Source organism: Vanellus vanellus (assembly GCF_965231255.1).
Source record: "Vanellus vanellus genome assembly, chromosome: 1".
NCBI lineage: Eukaryota > Metazoa > Chordata > Aves > Charadriiformes > Charadriidae > Vanellus > Vanellus vanellus.
In genome coordinates, this window is record NC_138905.1 from 85,330,541 (window position 1) to 85,353,647 (window position 23,107).

General features: G+C 43.2%; 2 protein-coding genes across 3 annotated transcripts; one reads left to right on the forward strand and one right to left on the reverse strand.

Annotated features, from left to right (window-relative positions):
• Window positions 1-226: 226 nt before the first annotated feature.
• LOC309672950 (C-type lectin domain family 2 member L-like) lies at window positions 227-7,405 on the forward strand. 2 transcript variants are annotated; one of them, XM_082484620.1, is made up of 5 exons: window positions 227-474; window positions 1,674-1,757; window positions 2,444-2,628; window positions 3,721-3,821; window positions 5,492-7,405. In XM_082484620.1, exons 1-5 carry the CDS (start codon window positions 408-410, stop codon window positions 5,604-5,606), a joined length of 552 nt encoding a protein of 183 aa, XP_082340746.1. In that variant the 5' UTR covers window positions 227-407; the 3' UTR covers window positions 5,607-7,405. The 2 variants fall into 2 exon arrangements, with proteins under 2 accessions (XP_082340746.1, XP_082340747.1); XM_082484621.1 differs by having other exon boundaries at window positions 2,504-2,628.
• Window positions 7,406-11,206: 3,801 nt separating this feature from the next.
• LOC309675589 (killer cell lectin-like receptor subfamily G member 1) lies at window positions 11,207-22,825 on the reverse strand (the record flags this gene model as incomplete). The annotated part of the gene is made up of 7 exons (XM_082487915.1): window positions 11,207-11,339; window positions 11,993-12,090; window positions 13,013-13,164; window positions 14,449-14,589; window positions 15,382-15,480; window positions 16,637-16,714; window positions 22,744-22,825. The coding sequence occupies 7 exons, from the start codon at window positions 22,823-22,825 to the stop codon at window positions 11,207-11,209; spliced, it is 783 nt and encodes a 260-aa protein (XP_082344041.1).
• Between the last annotated feature and the right edge of the window lie 282 nt (window positions 22,826-23,107).

Sequence of the window (23,107 nt, forward strand, 5' to 3'; positions counted from 1 at the left end):
CAGGTTTGCCAGAGAGATCAAGTTTTAAGTAGCCAACAGCCAAATACAAAGGCAGCAAGAGCCTTCTGCCGTTAAGTTAGGTCCCTCCCTAGTCCCGAAATTTGCTGCCGCTGCTAGCGAATCACTGCGAGATCTGCTGGGAGCCAAGTTCTTCCGTAACCCTTTCCCATTTCCTTTTTCTATCACGAAGCGGGGCCCTTGGCACCGAGCCCACCCACCCTAACGACGGGCCCGGGGGGACCGGTCCCTCCCCGCGCCCCCCTCCCCGCCGCCGTGACCGGGGCCGGGGCCGGGAGAAGCGGATCCCGGCCGCCGGCCCCCGTTTGCCCCCACCCGCGGGGCCGGACGCTCCGGTAGTTCCGGACCCGTGATCTCCCCAACCCGGCGGGGCAGCAGCTCCCGCACCCATGGGATGCCGAGGGGGCGGCGGGGACCGCAGCGGCTCCCCGGAGCGGAGGACGGGGACCCGCAAAGGTGAAGGGGCAAAGGGAGAGGGGCCGGGGGGAAGCGGTTGGGGGGGGTTCCCGCGGCCGCAGCCGGGCGGGGAGCCGGGAGACGCCGCCGGAGAGGGGAGGCGAGAACGGGGGTGCCGTCGGGGGGGAGGCCGTGCATCCCCCGGCCCCGAGGCAGCGACGCCGCCCGCTCCGCTCCGCCCGGCCCGGCAGCGCAGCCCCGGGTCCGGGCGCGGCGGCTGCTGCCCTGCGGTGTCCCGGGAGCCCGAGGGCCGCTGGAAAACCCCCTGGCCGGGGCACGGGTTGAGAGGCCGATGCGGTGGAGGTCCCGCCGTCGAGGGGCGCCGGCCACCCGGGGCAGCCCTGGGCTGGCGGGGAGGCGGACGGCGCCTGGCTCCGGGCTGCGAGACCCACCCGAGAAACCGGTGGGTGCTGCCGGGCGTCGCGTGGACTGCGGCGTGCATGGGACCGGCTGGGAATCGGCCGCTCCCCGGCAGCATCCCACGGGGCTCACCTTGGGCGTGGAGGCGAGATCACTCCAGCGTGTGCTGTAGCTCTTCACGGAGGTAGGAGGCTGGTCGGGCAGACCCCCGTGCTGGCAGGGGGTCCACCAGTGAGAGGGGACCCCTTTACGGCCTTTCAGGGGCACCGCGTCCCCTGCTCTGCTGCCTGCCAAGTTGGACAGGAGACACGGTGGTGGCAAGTTGGTGGGTCTTTCCCACCTCCAAACCCAGCTCACTGCTTGGCTCCTGGGAGGGGAGATCAGAAGGAGACTCTGAAAAGCTGTTGGCTGTGGGATAAAGCTGGATGTTGCTCAGGAGAAGCTTTGGGCTCCAGAGCTCATGACTTGTCTTGTTTCTCTTATCCATGCCATGTTTAAACATTAGGTCAAATCCCAGACTTACTGTCTTCACCCTCATTTGTTCCATGCTCATTTCTTTCTTTTTCAATTACGTTGGAGTGTCGGGAACTACCTCACTGTTAGGTTAAGTTCTGGGTGATGTAATTAAAATTCAGAGTAATTCACAGTTCTTGTTAACTAGGTAGCTTTGTGACAAGAAGCTAAATGTCACATGCTTCCTAGTATTCAACTGTGCTCCCAGCCTGCTCTCCACAGAGAGCGGCTTTTTTTGGAACAGCTTCATGGGTCCGAGGCTCTACTGCCCTGTCAGCTGGTTGTGTTTTTTTTGTTTTTTAAATTCATGACATTTCTTTTTTCAGGTCTGTTCTCAAATATCTGGTTATGGCGAGGTGTTGCTGGAGTCCTTGCTGCTGCTGTCATTTTGATCTTGTGTATTCAGTTTGGTAAGTGTGTAAATCATTCAAAAAGAAAGTATAATTAGCCTTAGAAATTACCTCAGTTTTAAGTTGTCAGAAGTCCCTCAAAACCTCAAAAAATGTATTCAGAATTTACCTTATCTCAAAGTTAAATAGTTGTCTCATGACATATTGTTTAAAATTGTAGTCGAGTGCTGGAGAAATTACTCCACTAGTTGCAGTGGCATTAGGGAGTGCTCCGTTTAGTCTTAGTGCGCTTCTGGAGTTCAAGTTCATAACATCACTGTTGGCCATAATCCAAGTTCAAGAAAACAAATAACGAATGGAAGATTGTTCTTTGCAACCAATCTGTAGTCCTTCAAGAAATTACACTGCAGTAAACAAAGCTATTAATTCAGCTGCAAGGAAGGAGTACTTGCAAAAACTCTATTTAAGTTGTAGAAGAGCTCTTGGAGGGTACATTATTATCGCCTTCTCAGCTACTTCTACCAACCCGCCCCTGATCATCACTTTAAAGGTTTGTCAGCAACAGTAAGAGTGCAGGAGCCAGACTATATAATTAGTTTACAATAATTATTTCTGCTGGGCAAAAGTAATAACGCTATGGTTAGACTTAGATGATTTCAGATGGTGCAGTCAGAAAGTAAGCTGAAAGCTCCAGAAACCTTTTCCAGTTGGAAGAAATGGGTAGATTGTTTTTTGTCTTTTTGCAGTAAACTGTTCTTCGGCCAAAGATTTTCCTGTTTGTCCTTCCCTGGAACTCTGTCCCTCAGGTTGGCTGTATTTCCAGAGGAAATGCTACTACCTCTCAGAGACTGAAGCCAACTGGAACTCCAGTCAGAGCCTCTGCTCTTTGCACAATGCTTCCCTCCTGGTGATCGAAAATCATGAGGAACTGGTAAGGGAACAAGAGGGGGGTCCTGGTTTCACCCCATCTCACTTCTGGGGAGCTGCACAATGAACCAGTGTGTTCTTCCAGCGTCTTAAGCTGAACAGTTTGAAAGCTGATGTAAAGGCTGTGACAAGTCACAGCTTGCAGAAAGCTGCGTGCCTCCTCTCCCTGCGAACAGCAAACATCTGTTTTGGCAGTTAATGTTTTAGAAAAAGCCCAAGGTTGATCTGAGTTTAATTTGGTGCTGCTCACAGCTGTAAATACTCCCATTGAAGGCAACTATCAGGGTAAACACTGTTGCATCTCATTTGTCTTTAATTAGAGAACTGTTCTCTTTTAGGAAGATAGGTTAATGGCAACCAGGTTGGTAGATATATTAGTCTTGACCTTTGGAGTTCAGAGATAGTTATCCTAACCACAGCTTGGAGCATATTAGGAAAGAGTCCACCTAGCACGAAGACCTGGGAGAATGTATTCTTCCATATCTGTTACAGACCTTGATAGCAGACCTTGATATTTTAAAACAGCCTCTCTCTAGGTCAGTCAACCCCATCACAGACACCAGTATAATGGGTGTACTGGGTGCAGATGTCAATTCTGTTGCACACACTGGGGCAAGGATCTTCTTTAATCTCTAAAATGTCTTCCACAAATCCTTGCTAAAAACCTCAATATGGTGAAGACATATCAGCGATGGAGACATGCATTAGCTGCAAAGGTGTTCATCGTTTTTTGAAGACTTTCTTGTGGAGAGACTAAAATGATGCATCTGCAGTTCCATAGCAGTTCTTAATATTCAGTAGTATACTTGCGTTCTCACAGTTGGCATTTCTGTCACTACAGTATCTAAGTGCTACAGGGATCCTGTCTCAAAATTAATCCATTTGATTTCTGATGGAGTTGTAAATTCTCTTTCAGTTAAGTGGATTGCACAAGATCCAGATGCTGCAGTACTCTGTAGATTTAATTTTTAATATTGTTTCTTTGGGTAGCAAGGCAATACTGTTTTGCTTTCTAGCCCTGGATCAAAGACTTCGTATTTTGATAACTGGACTGAACATGCGTAACTTCTTTTCTCATATGGGTTTTTTCCTACAGAGTTTTATGGTGAAGATAACAAAGCAAGACCCATGGATTGGACTCTATAAAAGAAATGAAGAGTTCTTTTGGGTAAATGGGAAAGCATTAGACAATAAACTGTAAGTTGATGTTAGGGTTTTTGCTGGTGATACTAGATTATAGGGGAGTAAGAAAGGATAACTAATACAGATATAGACAGTGACTTGAAAGAAATATCTGTAATGACGTTGAAGATGTGTCTATGGAAAGAGCACGGAATACAATAAAGATTTCACATAGCATTGTCAGAACTGTGACAGGTGAAAGTTAGGAGATAAATTTGTAATGCCGGGTTCAGAAGCAACATGAAACAGGAGCTCGTGGTAACAGACAGTATAGCAAAGTGAAAGTTAAACCAAGAGGCCTCCAAGATACCAAAGCAACAGGGGGAGGAATGGAAGATTGCAATAACACAAATTCCTCATTATAGAATATATTTTGCAGAAGTGCAAACCTGCATGCAACCTGCATGAGGTTTATAGCAAAGATATTTGGGAGGCTTTGAAGAGATGTTTTCGTACTTCTTACAGAATCTGCCTACAAAAAAGGCGGCTGGAGGGAAAGGTGAAGCTCTGATTTTATGTTACATGAGCTGCTCTGTGGTCATGGCCTTGTGTTCTATCCCACCGGTGTCAGGTGTGGGACAGTTTGTTTCTCCCACCGATAGCTGTCCCGCCTTCTCAGAGACCGCTGCTTCTTGTCCTGGGGCAGCTGCTGGCAGGAGTTGGTAGAATTATCAGTGACAGTAATGAGCACTGAGATTTCACAAGTCTGAAATTAACTTAAAAAGTGGAAAATTGAAATATTCTTAAATTTGTGACATTACTAGTGGTGCGTGACTATATTGAGTTCATCCCCAAGACCTGAGGGCTTGATCTGATGAAGACCTTACGCATTTAATGTGAGATGTGAATAGCACATTGGCATTTCAAGTTGAAAGTTGCAGTCCTTGCCACTCTTGCTTATCCCCTGCCTGCAATACATATATCCACTGATGCTTTCATTTTCAGTGACAAAGTTCATTCTTAGACTTCTGCCTCTGTGCTTGCCTCAGACTGCCCCTCCTGTCTTTAGAAGGGTGAATACCTTGATTTCTAAGCTCAGTTGCTATTAGAGTCACGTTAACACTGGTGGAGGTTTGTCCCTTGGCTTTTCCAGAGGCCGTACTAGTTTGGGTGGCCTATTCACAGATCACTGTAACACTTTGTTTGAAAACGGAGTTGGTGAAGGAGACGCTTACCTCTTACATAGGGTCACCTACAGTGTGGAAACTGAGGTTTGCTTCCTGTTTTCCACCGCCCCCTTAACCATAGTGCTGTGTTTGGTTCTGAGGAAGAGGGAAATGAGAGGCATTTGTTTCACAGCTTCTGCTGGAACGTTTTAGCTGTGTAGAAGGATGTGGAAGTCAAAGTTGGAGCCAGTCTTGATAGCACAGCGTCCTTGAGAAGGACAAGCCTGAATTCCAGTCTCCGCTCTAAGGGCGTATTTCACATTAAGTGACCACTAGACAAGATACAGGAGTACTGCAAGTCCTAGATTTTGTATTCTGGGGGCCAGGTCCCATTAAAAAAAAAAGACAATCTTTGTGGTGTTCTCTTCAAAGCACAAGCTATCACGCTCCTGCAATGCCTTCTCCGTGGTAAATCAGGCTTTGTACAAATAGAACCTGTGATCGCCACAGTCCCTTTCCTCTATTGCGTTATTTGATTGTGAGTGTCAAAGTAATCATGTCTTTCATTCTCCCTTACAGGATTGAAGTAAAAGGCTCTGGAAACTGTGCCTATCTTGAGTCAAAAGGAGTTTCGGCCTCTGGATGTTATTTAACCAGGAAGTGGGTCTGTAGCTTTAATAGTAGCTTAGCATGATAAAGGTGGATGAAGCCACCACCCCGGACACTTATCCCTCTGATATGATGTCTACACAGGCTATGTCTGTACTCTGGGTCCTGGGAACGCATCTCAGCTTCTGCCTGGAGGTGAATGTCTTTTCTGGTAGCCAGAATTCTCCACCCATGGAGGAAGCTTCTGCTTTTTAAAGATACCATTTAAAAGGCTTGCTTCAGCATCTTGCTAAGTCATATCCTTGCCCCTTTTTTCTAGCTACTGCTCAGCCTGTGGTTTCTTTTTGTTGTGTCATCAGTATTTCTTCCCCTAACTTTTCTCTTGTAGGATCCTAAGCACCTGCTCTTTCTTTTCCTTTTTGGTGTGCAGTTGGAGGTATTTGTTCAGCTTTTGCCTTGGCCAAGTTCTGTGTGCAGGGACGGTTTGTGAAGCAGTTCTGCCTGAAGGTCCGCCAGTGCCTCTCAGATACAAGGTGATGCAGAAATGAGCACTGTTGTTTTAGACAGAATCATTGCAGATTTCGCTCTCCCCGTTTGGTGGGGTCCGTCTTGTGTGACTGCACTGTGTTCAATGTTTTGCTAGTGTTATTTTACATTAGTCTTGTTAAATTAGCTTGACAGTATTATCATTGGGATTTAAGTAGCTGGACTGCACCAGAGGTGGTTCTTCCCACAGCACTTACATTGTCAGAAAAAGTCAGAATAGATTACTTATTTACCTGAACATCTGCACTGCAGGGAAAAAAGAGTTTGAACTGAAAAAGTAATAGTGAAGCTGCAGGCATTAATGTTGTAAAGTTAGAAATAGTCCTCAGTGTGAATAGGCAAAATCAGGATTAGAGAATAAGAGAATTAACAGCAAAGGATGGTTTTCCGTGGTTTCCTCGTGTCCTGTGCCTGTCAGAGCGTGAGGCTTCTGAGCAAGTGGTACATTTCTGGATGGACAATCAATGTGTTCTTCTGTGCGCGCATCGTTTTCAGCAGCAACGCCCAGGGCTGTTGAATTGCTACGAGCCTGAACAGAATCAGCACAGTCCTGCTGAACTCTGTCCACTCATGTCTAGCAGGTAACCTGAAGATTAATAGTACTGTTTGACCCAGAGGACGCAAAGCAGCTTATTTTCCTGGAAGGACTATTCCTATCGGGTGTCTAGAGAAGATGGAACGGGAAATTCGCATGTATAGCAGGGCAAAATGCTTCCTGCTCGGAATAAAATCTGGAAAATTGGTTTTCTTGTGATCTGGGCTCTATGGAGAGGACTCCACGGGACTTCTTGCAAGTGGAGCAAGTTTTGGAGCAGCCACTAGAGCGCACTGTAGTTTCAGGGAAGGGAGGCTAATTGTGTCTTGTTTTTCAAGAATGTAAAATTGTGCCACGTTTAACAGTTTTTTATGGAGTCTTGTTGGTTCCTTGAGGGTTTTTGTCCTGTTTGTAATTATTTTTGCCTTCACTGTGTTTTTGTGCAAATTTAATTGCTGTCTAGTTTTGTTCGGCGTGTTGTTTATACCTTCATTATTTTCTGTGACAGTAGGACTTTACTGTAACGGGACCATGCAGTTTGGATATCGTTAACAACTTTTGACTTTAAGATGTTTATTTATAGATGGTCACTAATTTTGCTGAACTATACTTTTTTAAATTGTTTGTATTCTTTATAGGCACAGTAACAGAACTCTACAGTATGAATAGCCTAATAATCTATGTGTTAATTTATATGAAACTAGTTGGGAGGGTATTCTGTAATGTTTTTAAATTAAGTAGCTGTGAAGGATATGGTATGTGCAATAGTCCTGAAAAGATACTCAATAAATATCTTTACAGAGCGTCTGGATTACAGTGGTTTGCGTGTTAATATTGTGCTATTAGAAGTATTTTTCAGCTCAGGCACCATTTGGGGGGAAAAAAATCACCAGACTGAAGCAAAATAAAATTTTCAGGTTTTGAATATGAAAAGATCTTTAATCAAAATATTAGGGTTAACATGAGACAAGACATTTGACCCAAAAAAGAATGCATTTCACTTTCTAACGCTTCTAACACATTTTCACACTTCAAAATATGCCAGACTTTTAACAAAATCATTTCACTGAAATGCTGAAGTACTTCTGTGGAAATGCTGAAATGCGCATAGTGAAACACACACAGTACAGTTACTTTGGAGAGAAACATGCAATTTTCTGCAGTTCACTCTTGCAAAGTTTTTCAAGTATTTGCATTAGGGGCATACCAGAGGTATATTTCACAAATTTGGTAGAATTATAAGGGATAAGGAGTAGTCACATGCCACGTTGTGTCTTAGCTTTTCTTAATGAGCTGATTTAGCTGAATGTTTCCTTTAACTACAAAATAACATCGCTATTATGTTGTTGGTTTTTTTTTTTTTTCCATCAGTGTCATCTATGGATAGAGTCCAAAAAAGGGAGATTTTGATTCTTAAAGGAGGCTTTGGAGAAACTCTGAGCACAGTAGGTTATAATGAAAACTGTTTTGTAATCTGACTCTTAAGGGGTGCAATTAACATTTTCTTTAGTATTCAAAGTCTGTCATGCTAAGAAACGAAGGGTCAAGCTGCAAACTCATTTGACTTGGAGTGGAGTGTGAGGAAGTACTTCAAAGGCTTTTTTTTTTTTTTTTAAATCAGTGGAATCACTCAAGATTTAGTGACTGTGTAAAATGTAGGTAAGAGCTTCAGTAAGGCCAAAAACATGTTTAATTACATTAGTAGTAGTGAGAATGCTCAAATACTAGATGTTTCATGAGTATTGTTAAAACCTAAACACCACAACCAATTTGAGAGAAGCCAGGTCAGGTTTTTAAGTTTTTCATGTTAAATTCAGCACGGCTTAAGAAACATCTGCTGTAAAAATAACAATTCAGCAGTCGTCTCCAATACACAGAGAAGGGCATGCTTTTAAGCACCCTGAAGGTACCTTTTCTCAATGGGGAATATACCTGTATCTATATATCTCTACATCAAAAATATATTATAGATATAGATATATTAGAGATAGATAGATGTAATTCATTTGAGACTCTTTCTTGCGTTTGCTCCTCGGTCTGGAATAAACAGAACAGTCCCCACACATGTGCTGCACTGAGTTTGGGGGATTTTTTGTTGTTGTTATTTTAACATGAGAATAACAGCAGTTTTTCAAATGAGTCTGTAGCTGCTGATGCTGCATTCTGTGTTGTTTTTTTATCTGAAAGGAAGTCAGCCACACGGAGGGTATGGTTCCCTTTTTAATCTGTAGCCCCAAAGTCCTTCTGAAAAGCCTTCGTGCTGTGCCTGTAGAACGCAGCGGGCTGCATCACGTGCTTGGTGTCTCTTTCCACTGAAGATCTCTACACCTTTTCAGCCCTCACTTACATGCACCTGGCATCTCTGTCTGTCCATAATTAAGTGAGGTGTTACCCGTCAGCGTCCATAGATGGAGGGGTGTCAGTCTGTTGGTGTTAACCACATGAGCGTTTTGTTCCGCAGCTGCAGTTATGTGTGTGCTAAAGCCATGGAACTTTTACACCAAGAGCTCGTGTGCAAGCATATCTGTTGGTTGCTCACCACAAGCTGCTAGACGTTCACCACAGCCATAGGGGCACGAGACATCGAGTGCAGCAATGAGGCAACATACCTGGGAAACTGCAGCTGCCTTTAATTACGTGTATCATAGCGAAGATGAGCTAACGGCTCTACCTTTTCAAAAGCTATGTTGGACTTGTTTCTGTCTCTCGTTGCTAATAAGGACTTTAATTCCAGTCTGTGCATTTTTTTGTTAGAGTAGCACCTTGGATTTTAATGTTAGGTTTTAGTTTGGGGTTTTCTCCTCCAAACACAGTTAACCCCAGATGGCTATCATAAAAGTACATAAAATTATAGTAAAACTCTGGGAACTTAGAATCTCCCCCTGACTCCCTGACTAGCACTGAAAGGGTCTTGATGTCCCTTCTGCTATAAATTATTGCATAATTCTATGAAATGAGGTAAGAATTCAGCTTCTTATTGTGGAACAGTTGAAGAGATCCTGCATGAAATTGAATTATGGCAGGTAAAATGAAAGTTTACTTAAGCAACCCTGTCTGTAAGCATGGAGAAGTAGATATTACGCATTCGCAAGACAGCAGTATGTAAGTATGGGAGGGCCTCAGCTGCTTTGCCCTGCAGCGTGACAATATGAGACTAGAGATCCACAGTTTAGAAAGGGGACTAACTTTTGAGCTTTCTAAATATTATTTCTCATATTTCTTAAAAATCAATTCATAAAATGTGTTCCTTTTTTCGAATATATCAATCTAATAAAGGCACCTAGTCAGAGTGCCCTCAGCATTTTTGTAGTCTAGATCCAGAAACAGTGTGTATCCATGACACTTGAATGCCCAAGTGATGCATTTACAGACTGCACCCACAGGCACTAATTTAACCAGCCTTTAGCTTCGTACCTCATCATCATCAGTGGCCTTAGGGGACCTATAAGAAAGATGGGGCCAAACGTTTTAGCAGGGCCTGTTGCAATAGGACAAGGGATAATGGTATTAAACTAAAAGAGGGTAGATTTAGACTAGATAGAAGGAAGAACATTTTTACCATGAGGGTGGTGAAACACTGGAACAGGTTGCCCGGATACGTGGTAGATGTCCCATCCCTGGAAACATTCGAGGTCAGGTTGGACAGGGCTGTGAGCAACCTGATGTAGTTGAAGATGTTCCTGCTCATTGCAAGGGGGTTGGACTAGATGACCTTTAAAGGTCCTTTCCAACTCAAACAATTCTATGGTTCCATGATTCTGTGACCATACCTTACAAGCAGTAACTGTGGTTCTATGTTAAAGAATTTGCAATGTAAAGGGTCAAAATATAGGTGGAAAGGCAGGCTATCATCTTCATTTCCTTGCACTGCAATGTTGTCTTACAGTCCAAGCCCCTTCCTTAGTTAAGAGCTTTCTTTCAGGTCCTAAGGTTCAGCGCCAGAAGAAAATGGGAGCCATCAGCTTATTAACAACAAGTGTTACGAGTCACTTCGTGCTCGGTCTGGTACTTGTATAACCAGTAGCTGGGCAGGTCAGCTCTGAATAAGTTTAAGACAATGTTTAGTAAAAGCATTTTTCCCAGCCCTCAAGTGTCTTCTGTAAGTCACAATTAGACTGTAAGGGAAAAAAAAAAAAAAACCAACACAAACTTCAGAAAACACTAAAATATTGAAACCCAAATAAAAAGTGCCTCAGCTCAGCAGCAGCTGTCTGAGGGATGCATACAACAGCAGTGGTCTCCAACACACTCTTCAGCCCCAGCAGACAGCACATGATGCAGTTCATCTGCACAGTGCTCATCCTCACATGAGTATCTGTTCTCCCCTGCTCTTTCCTAGAGGCAGCTGCTGCCAATGTCAGTCCATGGGAAGGCTCAGCACCTCCAAATCCACGTGTTGTCTTTCAGTCCTGTGGCGTGACCTTCACACCGACACCTGGTAACTTCTGAGTTCCCTGTTTGCAACAGACAAAGTCTTAGGGGGCACAGAACAGCAAAATGCAAATTTCTGTGCAAGTCTCGTAAAATTATTTACATCACGTGCTGATTTATTGGTAAAATAGGTCTTGTGACAAAACCCTCTGCCTGTTGTCTGATAATTTGGCTCAGAGCACCAATAAAGTGGCATTCTTCTTACAAATCCACTTCTTTAAAGTCTGGCAGTTATCTGCTTGGATCATGTTTTTTCTTCTGTAAACAGCACAGCTCTTGTCAGTCTCAGTTCTTTTTAGAGCTATCCTGGTGAGACAACAAAAGGAATGGAATGAGTTGTCAGCTTTAAATTTAGTACTGGATAAAAATATTGATAATATTCTGAGTGAGGGGTTTGGGTGACACCCGGTCAGTAACCCACTGAAGCACTGTTCCTCAACAGCCATGCATAGGTGTGATGGGAACCTACAGCAGAGACTGCTGGCTGCTGAGGGGCAGGTGCTCAGGAACATTAGTGTAAGAAGGATGAGAAAACTTCCACATGCAGGCATGATGCTGAACTGTAACGGCAAGAGAAAGGACGCCTCAACTACACAGATCCCAGCACCCACACTGTGTGACAGACATCACATCCAACGGAGGTGGTCAGCACATGGTCTGTAAAGTGAGTTTGTTGACAGTGATTTCAGTGGGAGAAGTGTGTATTAATCTCCCTCTGCATTAATACATACATGAACTGTGACTGTGGCTGGTCTTGCAGGCAGAAAACAAATCTGTTTCCAACGGTGCCCAGCAGGAACCTGGAACTGGCCATGAAATAGACCCTGAATAGGTGCCTATTCTAGATCCTAGACTAGATCCGTGCTTTGGGAAATTGGCTTGAATTCAGAGTTGTATTTCCATGCAGAGTACCATACCTTTGCTATTGCCGAAGACACCCTCTCCCCACAAGTCATCACCTGTTTTCTTTTACTCCAGGATCTTCAACTGAACTCCATTGTTTTGTCATCCCAATCCAGATATATTTGGTATCTTTCTCTTTATTGTCTATGAACTCCTGTGGAACAAGAAAAAGCATGTTACCCAAGAGCAAAGCTTTTCTGCTGTGCTGAGGTCACTGGCCTGTCTCAGGCACAGCTTTCCATGTAGCCCCTCACATGTAGAGGAAGGGCAGGGATCCAGCTGTGGCAAAGCAGCCCACTGCAACGGCCCGTACACGTGTGACCAGTCACAGAGTTTTGATTCAGCTGGTGCTCGGGCTGACTAGCTTCCTGTCAGCTGTCAAAAAAAATTCTTAGTGATGCCCCTCATGCTAATGTGCCAGGTTGCAAAGCCTGACCTTTAAGGTAAAAGACCTGTTCCTCAGGGGACAATGGTGATTAGACATGCAGGGTGATGGTGAAGAACAGAATAAAGAAGCGCTGCAGGATGTGGAAGATGAAAACCAGTGAGACACAAAGGCCAACAAAAGAACCCATCTCTGACCACTCTTCCCCTTCCCCACGAAAACCCTCAGTGTCACTCTGAGAACCACCAAATCTGACTTTTACATTTGGCCTCAGAATTTAGGTTCCTGCCCTGTTGGGTTTCTTTATTTTTATTTTTTTTTTACACAGTTTAAAAGCTCAGAAGAGCCATTTGGTGAGACCTTGCTATTCGTTTTACCAAAGGAAAATGAGAAGGAGGTTTGGCTGTTTGAATTTCCATTTTGTGGTCCCCAGCATTTCCTCCTCCCAGTCAAAACTACGCTGGCTTTCGCACTTGCATCTCCTGTGCTTCTCCTGTGCTTCTCCTCTTCAGCCCTACTCTGTTGATGCTGCCAAAACAAGCTCCTATCCATGGCGAGTCAGATGCTCTGCGCTTGATGGGTCTCCTGCTTGCCTGCATGTACACCTGACATCTGGGCCATGTTCACTTGGTGAAATGTTTGGCTAAGGCAGATGCCTGTAGCACAGTTTTAGGGCTGCTGCAAAACTCACCATCTCAATTTCATCTTCAATGACAAGAAGCTGGGATTTCCTGGCCAGACAGTTTCTCTGGCTGTCATTCCAGCTTACAGCCTCCTCGGAGAAGTAGTAACATCTCCCCCTGTGTAGTTGCCACCCAGGAGGACACAGCTCGCATGTTGTTCCTGTGGGTGGAGAGAGGGAACTGTTAGCTCATACTGTGACTTGTTCTAGTTGCCTTGAAGCATTTTATGTTCATGTGCCTGGCTGGCTGCTCCAAAAGCAGCCAGTCCCCACTCCTAAGCAAGTGTTTGCTGGGTGTGGAGAGAGGTTTGAAGGCTCCAGTGCCACTCCTCTCCTCACCTTCCCACTCCCTTGGCATGGTGCTCTGCACTTCTGCACTCCCACTGCACGTCATTGGGCTCTCCACCTCCTGTGCACCTGCCTGGGGGAGACCACCAAGAGGACCTAGAGAGCTGCAAAGACACTTTTCATCCTCCCCCATGCAGCCCTTGTGAGGAGACACCGTGCCATGTGACATGATGTGGAGTGCGTGGATTTGACACATGATGTGACCAGAAAGCACAGGCACTTAGATGAAGTCCCATGGGCACAAGTTAGATCACAGGAAGTTCCGTTCAAATACACAGAAACACTTCTTTGCGGTGAGGGTGACAGAGCACTGGCACAGGCTGCCCAGGGAGGTTGTGGAGTCGCCTTCTCTGGAGATTTTCAAGACCCGCCTGGATGCAGTCCTGAGTAATGTGCTCTAGGCAATCCTGCTTTAGCAGGGGAGTTGGACTAGATTATCTCTAGGGGTCCCTTCCAACTCTGAAAATTCTGTGATTCTGTGATTCTATGAAGTCCAAACTATGTCCTTGGAGCTGGAGAAGGAACTGTGTTAAATAAGGGGAACACTGCTGTTCCCAGCTCTACTTCCCATTTCACACAGAACATCTGGGAGGAACATCCCCCACATTTTCTTTCTTGGCTTCCTCTAATGCTTCAAAGTAACGTCATCACAATCCGTCCTTAGAAAAAACATTAGTATTTGCCAACAAATAATAGATCCACAATAAAAAGACCAGGAAGGTCCTTCCCTGCCTCATCCTCGCAAACGGATAGGAAAGCTAAATTCCCTACCACTCTTAGTGAACAATTGTTGTCTGGAAAGTGTTCTCCAGGTCACGGGGAGAATCTACGATATATGGCATTTCTGATAGCAGCTCCTGGCAGAAAGAAATGTAAAGAAAGTACCAGAAACTATTTATACCAAAAGAGGAGTAGAACTATTGTCATTAAAATGTTAGTTTACGTCGTGTCATCACTTATACGCAGGAACACCATGTTCCCTGTATAGTATCACTGAGTTCCCATAAGCTGCAGGGTGTCATAGAAAAGGGAATAGAGACAACAGAAGTATGCACACAACATGTCCTCTATGCTCTGGAAGGACAAACTTTCCTTACCCTGTCCATCTTCACACAGTTCCTCCATGAGCCATTTCAGGAGCCGTGCTGAGACAGTCTTCTCTGAAGAAACGTGATTGCCAGTGCTATTCAGGCCATCCTGGGACAGACTTTCTGATTTTCCTGCTCTGCCCTTCAAAACTTGAAAACACACACACACAAGATTATGGTTAACAACAGGGTCTTTGTATCCAGTGTTACACTGCAAATGTGAGGATATGTGTGTGAGTGTATTATGTGTGTGTGTGTGTGTACATCGTGAGGGTAGACATGCTCAATTATGAGCATACTGAGTGAATATAACTATCTGGCAAAGGGTGTAGTTGCTGAATAATATGGACAGTACAGGAAAGGAAAATAAGTTTGTCATTTTTGATAGTTGGATATATAAAGAATACTAAATATTTGGGGGAGATTTTAGGAACAGTTGGGAGGTTCATGTTTTTTCTGAAGATTTTCAAGACTGTTTTCACTTAGGAAATGAGTATCTTCTCTGGAACAGTTCTTGTATAACTGGAGCATGCTGTGAATTATGATATTACTAGTTCCAGGGAAGTCTGATTTTTATTCCATTTGTTCAAACCTACAAAGTAATTAAGTGACATGGTCTCAAAGTAGCATCATGGATGCAACTTTTAACTTGTAAGTCAGGAAGGCCAAATGTTTTGATTGTAATAATGATGTGAAATCTTCTTCTACAGCCTTTGAGCATCACTGATGTCAAGGTAGACTGCAGCAGCTCCTCTTCATCTGCGCTATATGTGTTAAATGACAGGTGGCAAACGTTCCCTTTGGAAAGCTACATTTATTTTCCTGTATTTATGTATAACTTGACAGCCTTAATGCAATACTAAGGGAATTATCTTTTAGCATCACTCTGCTTGTGAGGTTTAACCACATCTGCAGTGAAGAGATGGAGAGGATGGTACTCACGTTGCTTGGCTAGTACAGCTATGACACCTAGCAGGATGAGCACAAGGACTCCCAGGACCAGCGCCACGTAGAACCAGGCTGAGCCCCCATGTCGGCAGCCTGGAAGGAGGCAGGAGGAAGAGCGGCTTAAGGTCTTTGCGGTATTAAAATTAACGCTGCCTTTAGTACGCCAGTTTCTTACGTGGAAACAACAGATAAATCGTCTGCCTAAAATCAGTCTCCTGTTTGAAGTATGCGGGGACATTTTACTTATTAAAAATTTGCATCCATTTTGCATACATGAAAGTGAAATCGAAAGATCATTTTGTCAGATAGTGCAAGTGATTTTCAATCAATATCATTCCATTAAGAATTCTCTCTTTTAGTTAATTTTTTCAAGTGTTGCCTCCTCCCACCTACCCACCCACACCCTGCAAGACCCCGCAGAACAACTGAGGCAAAGTGTCGAGGTGGGCTGTGGTATGTTCCTCCTCTCTGGTCACTCTCTCCTGTGTTAACGTGCCTGTCACATGGCTGAAAGCTAACTTACCTGAACGCACAGAAAAGGCAAAAAAACCCCATACTGACACCATAGCACAGTGAAGTATATCTGACCGAGCGTCTCTCCAGCTATTTGGCATTCATCAGCTCGTGAGAGCGAAACACCCAGGAAGAGGCAGGACCGGAGGAAATTTGGGGTCAAGGTGCCATTTCCACAAGCCACAGAGTTGCACTTTCATAACTGCTGTTTTCCTCACCTTGCCTGCGTGAGATGAGCAGCTGCCCCATTCTCTGTCTGCCTGAGATGAATTTTGTAATGTTCCTTTTCAGCTCACAGAGTTCTGTGGGCCTGACTTTGTCTGGCGCATGTCCTTCAGTACACAGAATGTGACAATATCATCAGTGCACTGACTGCACATAGAGAGCTGAGTACCACAGTGCTTCCAAAAGCCAAATGCATCCCTGTGGCTGTTCCTACAGAGACACTTACAGGAAAGCTCCCCCCAAAATGTGGAGTTTTACTTTCCTTTGCTAAATTTTCAATGTAGGGCACAAAGGTATTTTTGAAAATTATTTTTAAAATCTCTTTCGATGTTATCTTTACAAGGAAAGTGCATAATCTGAGAGCCCAACAAAAAAAAACATATGAAATGATTAATCAGTTCGTTGTTGAGAGGTTGTACGTTAAGACTGTTGATAACAGGTTTTACTGTTGGGTAATAGGAAAGACTAATCTATAATTAGTAACCAACAACCAAACAAAATAGCACACTACCAGAAGCGGAAGTCTCTGATCTGCTGCTCCCTTTAGGTTTCGGCTTCACGCGCAGCTCAGCGTATGTGATCGCGTTTCCTGTAATGAGTAGGGAAATGCTGACATTTGTGGTTGTGCAAGCCATTAAGTGGAGAAACAATAAAGAATTACACCGAAGAGCGAGTCTGTATAGAAAGGGGCATGTGTTTACAGAGCTGCTAGTTCAGCTTTTTTTTTTTTTTTTTTTTCTTTAAGGAACAACAGGCAAGATGATGACTTATCATTTCCTGCCACTGTCAGGAAGTAACTAAAAGCCTCCTCCGTAATCTTTGCCTGAACTGCTTGGGTCCTGTGTGGCTGGACCAGGAGGCAGGCAGACAGACAGACTGAAGGATGGGTAAGACCCCGGCACGACCCATAGCAAATGTCCCATTTGTTGCTAAGCCATCTCAGGAGGTATCATAGGGGCTTAAGGGGCACCAGACCCGTGACGGTTCATGGAGCAGGGAGACCCCAGAGGGAAACCTGCCACTCAGAGAAATGCTTCTGCAGCAAGGTGATTCTTAGGGGCATTCCCGTGAATGTTTATGCCAGGATATTACATGATGCCTGTAATAGCAGAAGAAGGGATCTGATGGTTGAAGACATCCCTTTACTGATGCACATTGCCAAAACAAAACAAAACAAGTCATTAAAATAGCATGACGTGAGTTAGATGCACATGGATTCTTTCTGAACGCATCTTCAATTTTGTTTTAGCTGTGTATTTTGTAGAGCTACTGGCTAGTTTCATGGAAGATATTTGGACCTTTGGTAGTCTGATCTTCTTTCCATAAATGGAGAGACTTCATCAATCTGAAATCAATCTGAATCAAGAATAATCTTCTGTGCTTATTCTTAGTTTGTGGTCACTGGGGCTTTTAAAAAGAAGTAAGCAATTTGTGCTGTATAAAACCTCACTGATCAGGGAAATCTTGGCAGAAGAAGAGTCTCACGAGGCTAAAATGAAGTACCATTTTATATGAAAATTGCTGAAGTGTGGAGAGCTTTTACAGTAAGAAAAATACAGGGGACATGATTGGCAAATAAGGATTATTCATACAGGTAAGATGTTCTGTGCTTTAGGGAACCTGAGCTAACACACTTTGCTGTTTGCTTTATTACAATTTATTAGTTCGATGAACTACAGAATATTTGTAAATTATATTTAACTTTATAGATAAGTAACTGTTCTCAAAAAGAAATGCTCATAACAGTTTTTCTTCTTAGAATGTAAATATTCTTCAAAGACGAACAGCCAGGACTTTTAAACTTTTAAATACACTAGCCTTATAAATGGAAACACTTCTTCTAAAATACATTACTTTAGAAAATCTGATGCTATTAGTAAATATTTTCTCTGTCAAATAAAGGTCCATTCCTTTAAAGAATGTCTCTCAGACTGTATGAAAAAAAATATTATTGCAGAAATTGAATGTTTAAAAAAAGGATCACTTCTATTACAGTGTGTGTTGGCACATGATCATTTAAATGTGAAGTCCTCAGAAGTCAGCAAGTATTTTTAAAATACCACGTAACCTTAATTTTGCCAGATGCTTGCACACCCTTACCTAGTATAGCAATAAGAAGCCCTGGTACTAGGTGGAGATCTCTGTCACTTACTAAAACTGAAATTTCACTTCATTTCTATATGCAAATTCTCAAGTGCAGAAAGACATCTCTGTTTACTGGAAGCTTCTACTTCATGAATGTGCAGATAGGGAGTGCTTCTGACAGGTCGTTCACTCCACAGAGTCCGGCTTTACAGCCTCCAGGCTCTTGTGATCAACTGGACCCCAGGTTGAGTGTGAGCCCACGGTGGACTCCCATCATCACAGCTCGTGCCAGCCGCCAGCCGGGCTGCGTTAGGAGACCCCTGACCTGCAGAGCAGGGGAAGTTCCTGTGCTGTTCCACTTGCTGCTGCTGTGGCCACAGAACTTTGTGTCCAGATGTGGGTGACCCCATTGAGGGGATTGGGAGAAGATGAAGAGGGTCCAGCAGAGGGTGGGCCTGGTCAAGATCTGGAGGGGCCGAAGAGGCTGAGGAGGAGAACAAGAAGCTAAGGGGAGAACTAATAGCAGCCTACAATTACTTGTAGGCTAGTTTGATGATGGAGTTGAAACCTTCTTGGTTTGTTTTTCTACTAGAGGAAAGGTCTTGTATGTAATCATTTATGAACCATAACCAGGTGACTCTCAAATTATTCCTGAGTAAACTAGGAAGGAAAAACTGTCTGAGTCTTGCATTGGAAAATGGATTTCCAGGCTCTATTTATCATTGCTGGTGTTTTTGGAACACTTTTCTACTTTTGAACATCTGTTTTGAAGCACATGCGCTCTAATAACACCTGCTAGCCCACCAAAGCATGTGCACAGTTAGTAACACCTACTAATTCCTCCTCAACATGCTCTGCTAGAGCATCCAAAAATCGCCTCACCCTTGTAAACCAGAGCACCTGACTGACAGCTGAAGTCCAACTTATTGTGTAACAACCTGGTGTTGACTTTCCCATTGAAACAGGATCACAACAAATCCATTTCAATCACTTTTCTGGGTGCAGCCCCCCAAACTTAAAGCTGCAGACATTTTTTATTGTCATGTTGTGTTAAGCGTTATTTAACATAGTTTTTCCAGTCAATCAAGTTTATCCCAATAGTTTTCAATGAGTGAGCTTTCCTTACCATTAGACTGCAAAATTATACTTTCTTTGCAACTGTGCCACCAGTGATTTTTATATCTTTTTCTTTATCCTCATAAAATATGTTGAATAGACTTTGAGATAAGAACAGTATTTGGGAGAACTCCAAGAAACTCTGCATAATTTGACCAAACCAAATCCCTTTCTCATGAATAAGGAAAAGCTAAAAAAAAAAAAAAAGAGGTGGGCAGCGGATCTGCAAAGGGACTTTCATTCTCAAATCCAAATTTTACACATTTAGAACACCTACTCAATTACTAGAGAAACTTGGCAGAAGTTCAGCTCCCCGCATGTTTGTCTTTCATGCGCACCAAATCTTGACAGCAGCTACACCGTAGCAGGGCAAATTAGCTGCGCCCCCGACTCGCGTTTTTAAGTATCTACTCCAGTTAATTGCATCAAACGTTCTGAAACGTGCAGCAAAGGCAGCCAGGGGGAGGTGGGTATATTCCACTTGCCCATAGCCTAGTGATTTGGAGTCTTGCCTAAAGTGTGGGGATCTGCCACTGGGAGCATTCATCTGCCAAATTTGCAGTGGTGATTAAACCCAGCTCTCCCTCCTCCCTGGCGAGAGTTTTAACCATGCAGTGCTTCCCCTCATGCCCATCTTGAAACTGCTTCTTTTCCTGCAAGATAGTCAGACATCCCTGGGCAGGAGCAAGAGAAGCATACAATCTGGCACAGGGTGGGCTGTGTGTACTAGCCATCCTCTGGCTGACATTTCATTGTGTCACAGAGTCGGGTAGCGCCAAAGGGAGAGCTTGCGATGCTTGCCACAGAGAATCCCACCACCTTGGGGCTGAGACCCTCACCACTTTGAGAATCAGCTTCGAATTCCTGCTCTTGCAGGAACTGAAGCACTGAAACCTCTTCATGTAGAGTGGGACATGCTGTAAGTGTGTTTGGTATGTGGAAGCTGTCCTGCCTGAAGCAGCCTTGAGCCCAGTCCACGTAGGAGAGAGCTCCTTCTAGCTTGCAGGGAAGGATCTAACTCCCAGAAATGGCTGACTGAGCAGCACTTTGCGTCATCGTTCTATCCTATTTCCTACTTTGGGCAGTTCCCAGCTCACCACGCTAGGACCCCAGACTCTCCTTCGTTAGCTGTAAAGAAACGCAGGGCATCTCAGCAAGGCTCCACTATGCAGTGGAGAACTTTAACACTAATCATTGCTATACTTACACTGAGCTTAAGTCTCTTTCGCGAACATTGCTAAGCATGCCCGTCACATTTCAGGATTTTTTCCTGAATTTCCTACCAAGTTTTTAAAAAATACAGAACTTATTCTGTGGAAAATTTGCATTTTCTCCCATTCTTCCTATGGCACCTTTTTGAAGAATATTTTGTAATAAAAGAACACTCACCAGCTACATGAGTATGTGTGAATTTTGGTCGGAGTGTTAAAGCTTCAAAGAAGGTACAAGCAACTGAAATTGTTTATTTGAATTTTTAAAGCATGATAATATGACTCATGTTCTTGTCTATTTTAATACCAGTAAAACCCATGTTAGCATATGTTAATAATGAAGACAGAGAAATAACTGTCATCAGGGAGGTATTTCTAGCCTGTTCTATACTGATATGAGGTCCAGTATTACTTAATGCTATTTGGTGTTTTGTCTGTTTGTTTCAAAGTAAGTAGAAAAATTATTGCTAATAAAATATGAAAATAACAGAAAGGTTAACAAAACAATAAATAAAGACAACCATAATGGCAGCCCTGTAAGTTCAAGCTTAGTCAAACAAAAAGTGTTTGAGTATAACCAGATATAAGGGTGGGGAAGGTGATGCTGGGAGCTATAAACAGTGAAGGAAAGATTATTTAATAGATTTTTGTCTCTGTGTAACTGAGACAGCATAACTGAGACTTGTAGTAATACTGGGTGCACCTCTGGTGCCCGTATTTTATAAAGGAGATGGAAACACTGGAGAATGAACAGAAAAACACCCACAAAAATAATTAGAGTTCTTTGGAAAGTTAGAGTGAAAGATTTAAAGGCAAAAGGACATTGAAAAATTACTTGATTACTGTGGCCAGTACCTTCATGTGAGAAAATAGAGTGCTAAAATCTGTTCAACAGATGTTAACAAGAAACATCTAGATGTTAATGAGAACGTTCATTGGAAATTAAAGCCTGGCCTATTCAAATTCAAGCTTTTCCTTTAGACAGAATGATCGAGGGACATTTTTGGGTGTCTTCAAAACAAGATTTGATGTCTGTATCCTTTTGCAAATAAATTATATCACCTTAGAAACTGGGTAAAATTCTAGGCAAACTCTCTGTGCTTTGTGTTGTCCAGGTTACAGTAGTACAAACAACACCCAGGGATGCATGAACATACAGCCTAAGGTAACATTTTCTGTGAGATACATAATAAGGTGAACACATTTTCATTTTTTAGATGCAGGTCTTGTAAAAATATAAAAAAATATTTTTTCGATCATTTAACTACATGCAGTCAGAGCACCATCATCACTGTTACTCTACACTGGAAGTAGAACATCTTCTAAAAATGCTCATTACACTATGTTGTTTCCTTAAGTAATTAAATGCATTAATTACTAATGAACCTTGAAAGCATGAAAACATTGTCTTACTCTGACCACAAGCATTTCCTATTTGCTCATAGTGAAAAGTTGTCATTCATATTAGATGTGATCCAGAATTTTGACAAAATGCTTTCATGAATGAATTACATTTTTTTCAAGTAGTGGAAATTTTATTCCTCAAAAAAAACCAATTGGTTTAAAACATCCCCTTGCTCTGAATGTTGACTTAATCTTTTATCTCTTGTTACAAATATATGAAGCGATCACAAATTGATAATGTGGTTCTGGGAAAATCACTACTGGAAAACTAAAAAGGAAGAGCAGGAGGGTTTTAGGAGTCATTCAGTACTTCCTTCAGTGACAGTGACTGCACTTTCAACTGCCACTAGTTTTCTGATTTACTAGCTAATTTACTACTCCTTTTCCATGAAGACATCGTAAAAGGCATTGATCTGATTTTTGGACTAGGTAGCAATTTGGTGGACCATGTTTTAACAGGGTTTTGATCATGTTGTTCATATAAAAAAAAGTATTATCCTCATTATTCAAAAATGATCAATTTTTGTTTCTCATTCTGTTACTTAAAACAAGGGGCAGAACTGATACACTACTCCATCATGGTACTGACTTAGGAGTAGCTTTGCTGATTTGTACCTCGTGAGCGTCTCTTCCACGATTTGCAACTTTTCACCCTTCCCATGACTTCTGCGTGAAGCATTTTATAGCACTCTTCTAGTATTTTCCAGTGACAATTTTCAAAATGAAAGAGAGAGAGAGAGAGAGAGAGAGACAACACACAAGAGAAAACAGCGTATGCCCAAGAGCTGATTAGATGTTTTACCTGGAACTGATGTCTGAGAAGGAATGTGTGCTCTTTCCCTCGGTAGCATTGCCACGTCCGCATATGTGATATCACCTGCCATTGATGAGCAAGTCCCTCTGAGTTATGGAAAGAGCTGGTTTAATACAGTGGGTTGCATCCTGTATTAGCTTTGCCTGCCTCCAGAAGTATACACACGCTGTGCTATGGCTCTGAGGAAGGCTGAGAAACAGATAAAAGGAAGGAAGTTACTTCTTTCAATACAGCTTCAAAGCCTATTTTCAGCCATCATTCTGTCTCTTCTTGTGTGATCTCTTGCCCTTCAGAATACAAAAGAAAATGAAGATTTAAAAACATTCTTTTTATTAATGTAAAAAAAAAAAAA

Excerpts from the sequence above, each read along its gene's own strand:
- LOC309672950 (XM_082484620.1), top strand. The coding sequence starts at position 408 with ATGGGATGCCGAGGGGGCGGCGGGGACCGCAGCGGCTCCCCGGAGCGG. Across the intron at positions 475-1,673 it reads GAGGACGGGGACCCGCAAAG|GTCTGTTCTCAAATATCTGG; the intron begins GTGAAGGGGCAA and ends TTCTTTTTTCAG. Across the intron at positions 2,629-3,720 it reads TCGAAAATCATGAGGAACTG|AGTTTTATGGTGAAGATAAC; the intron begins GTAAGGGAACAA and ends TTTTTCCTACAG.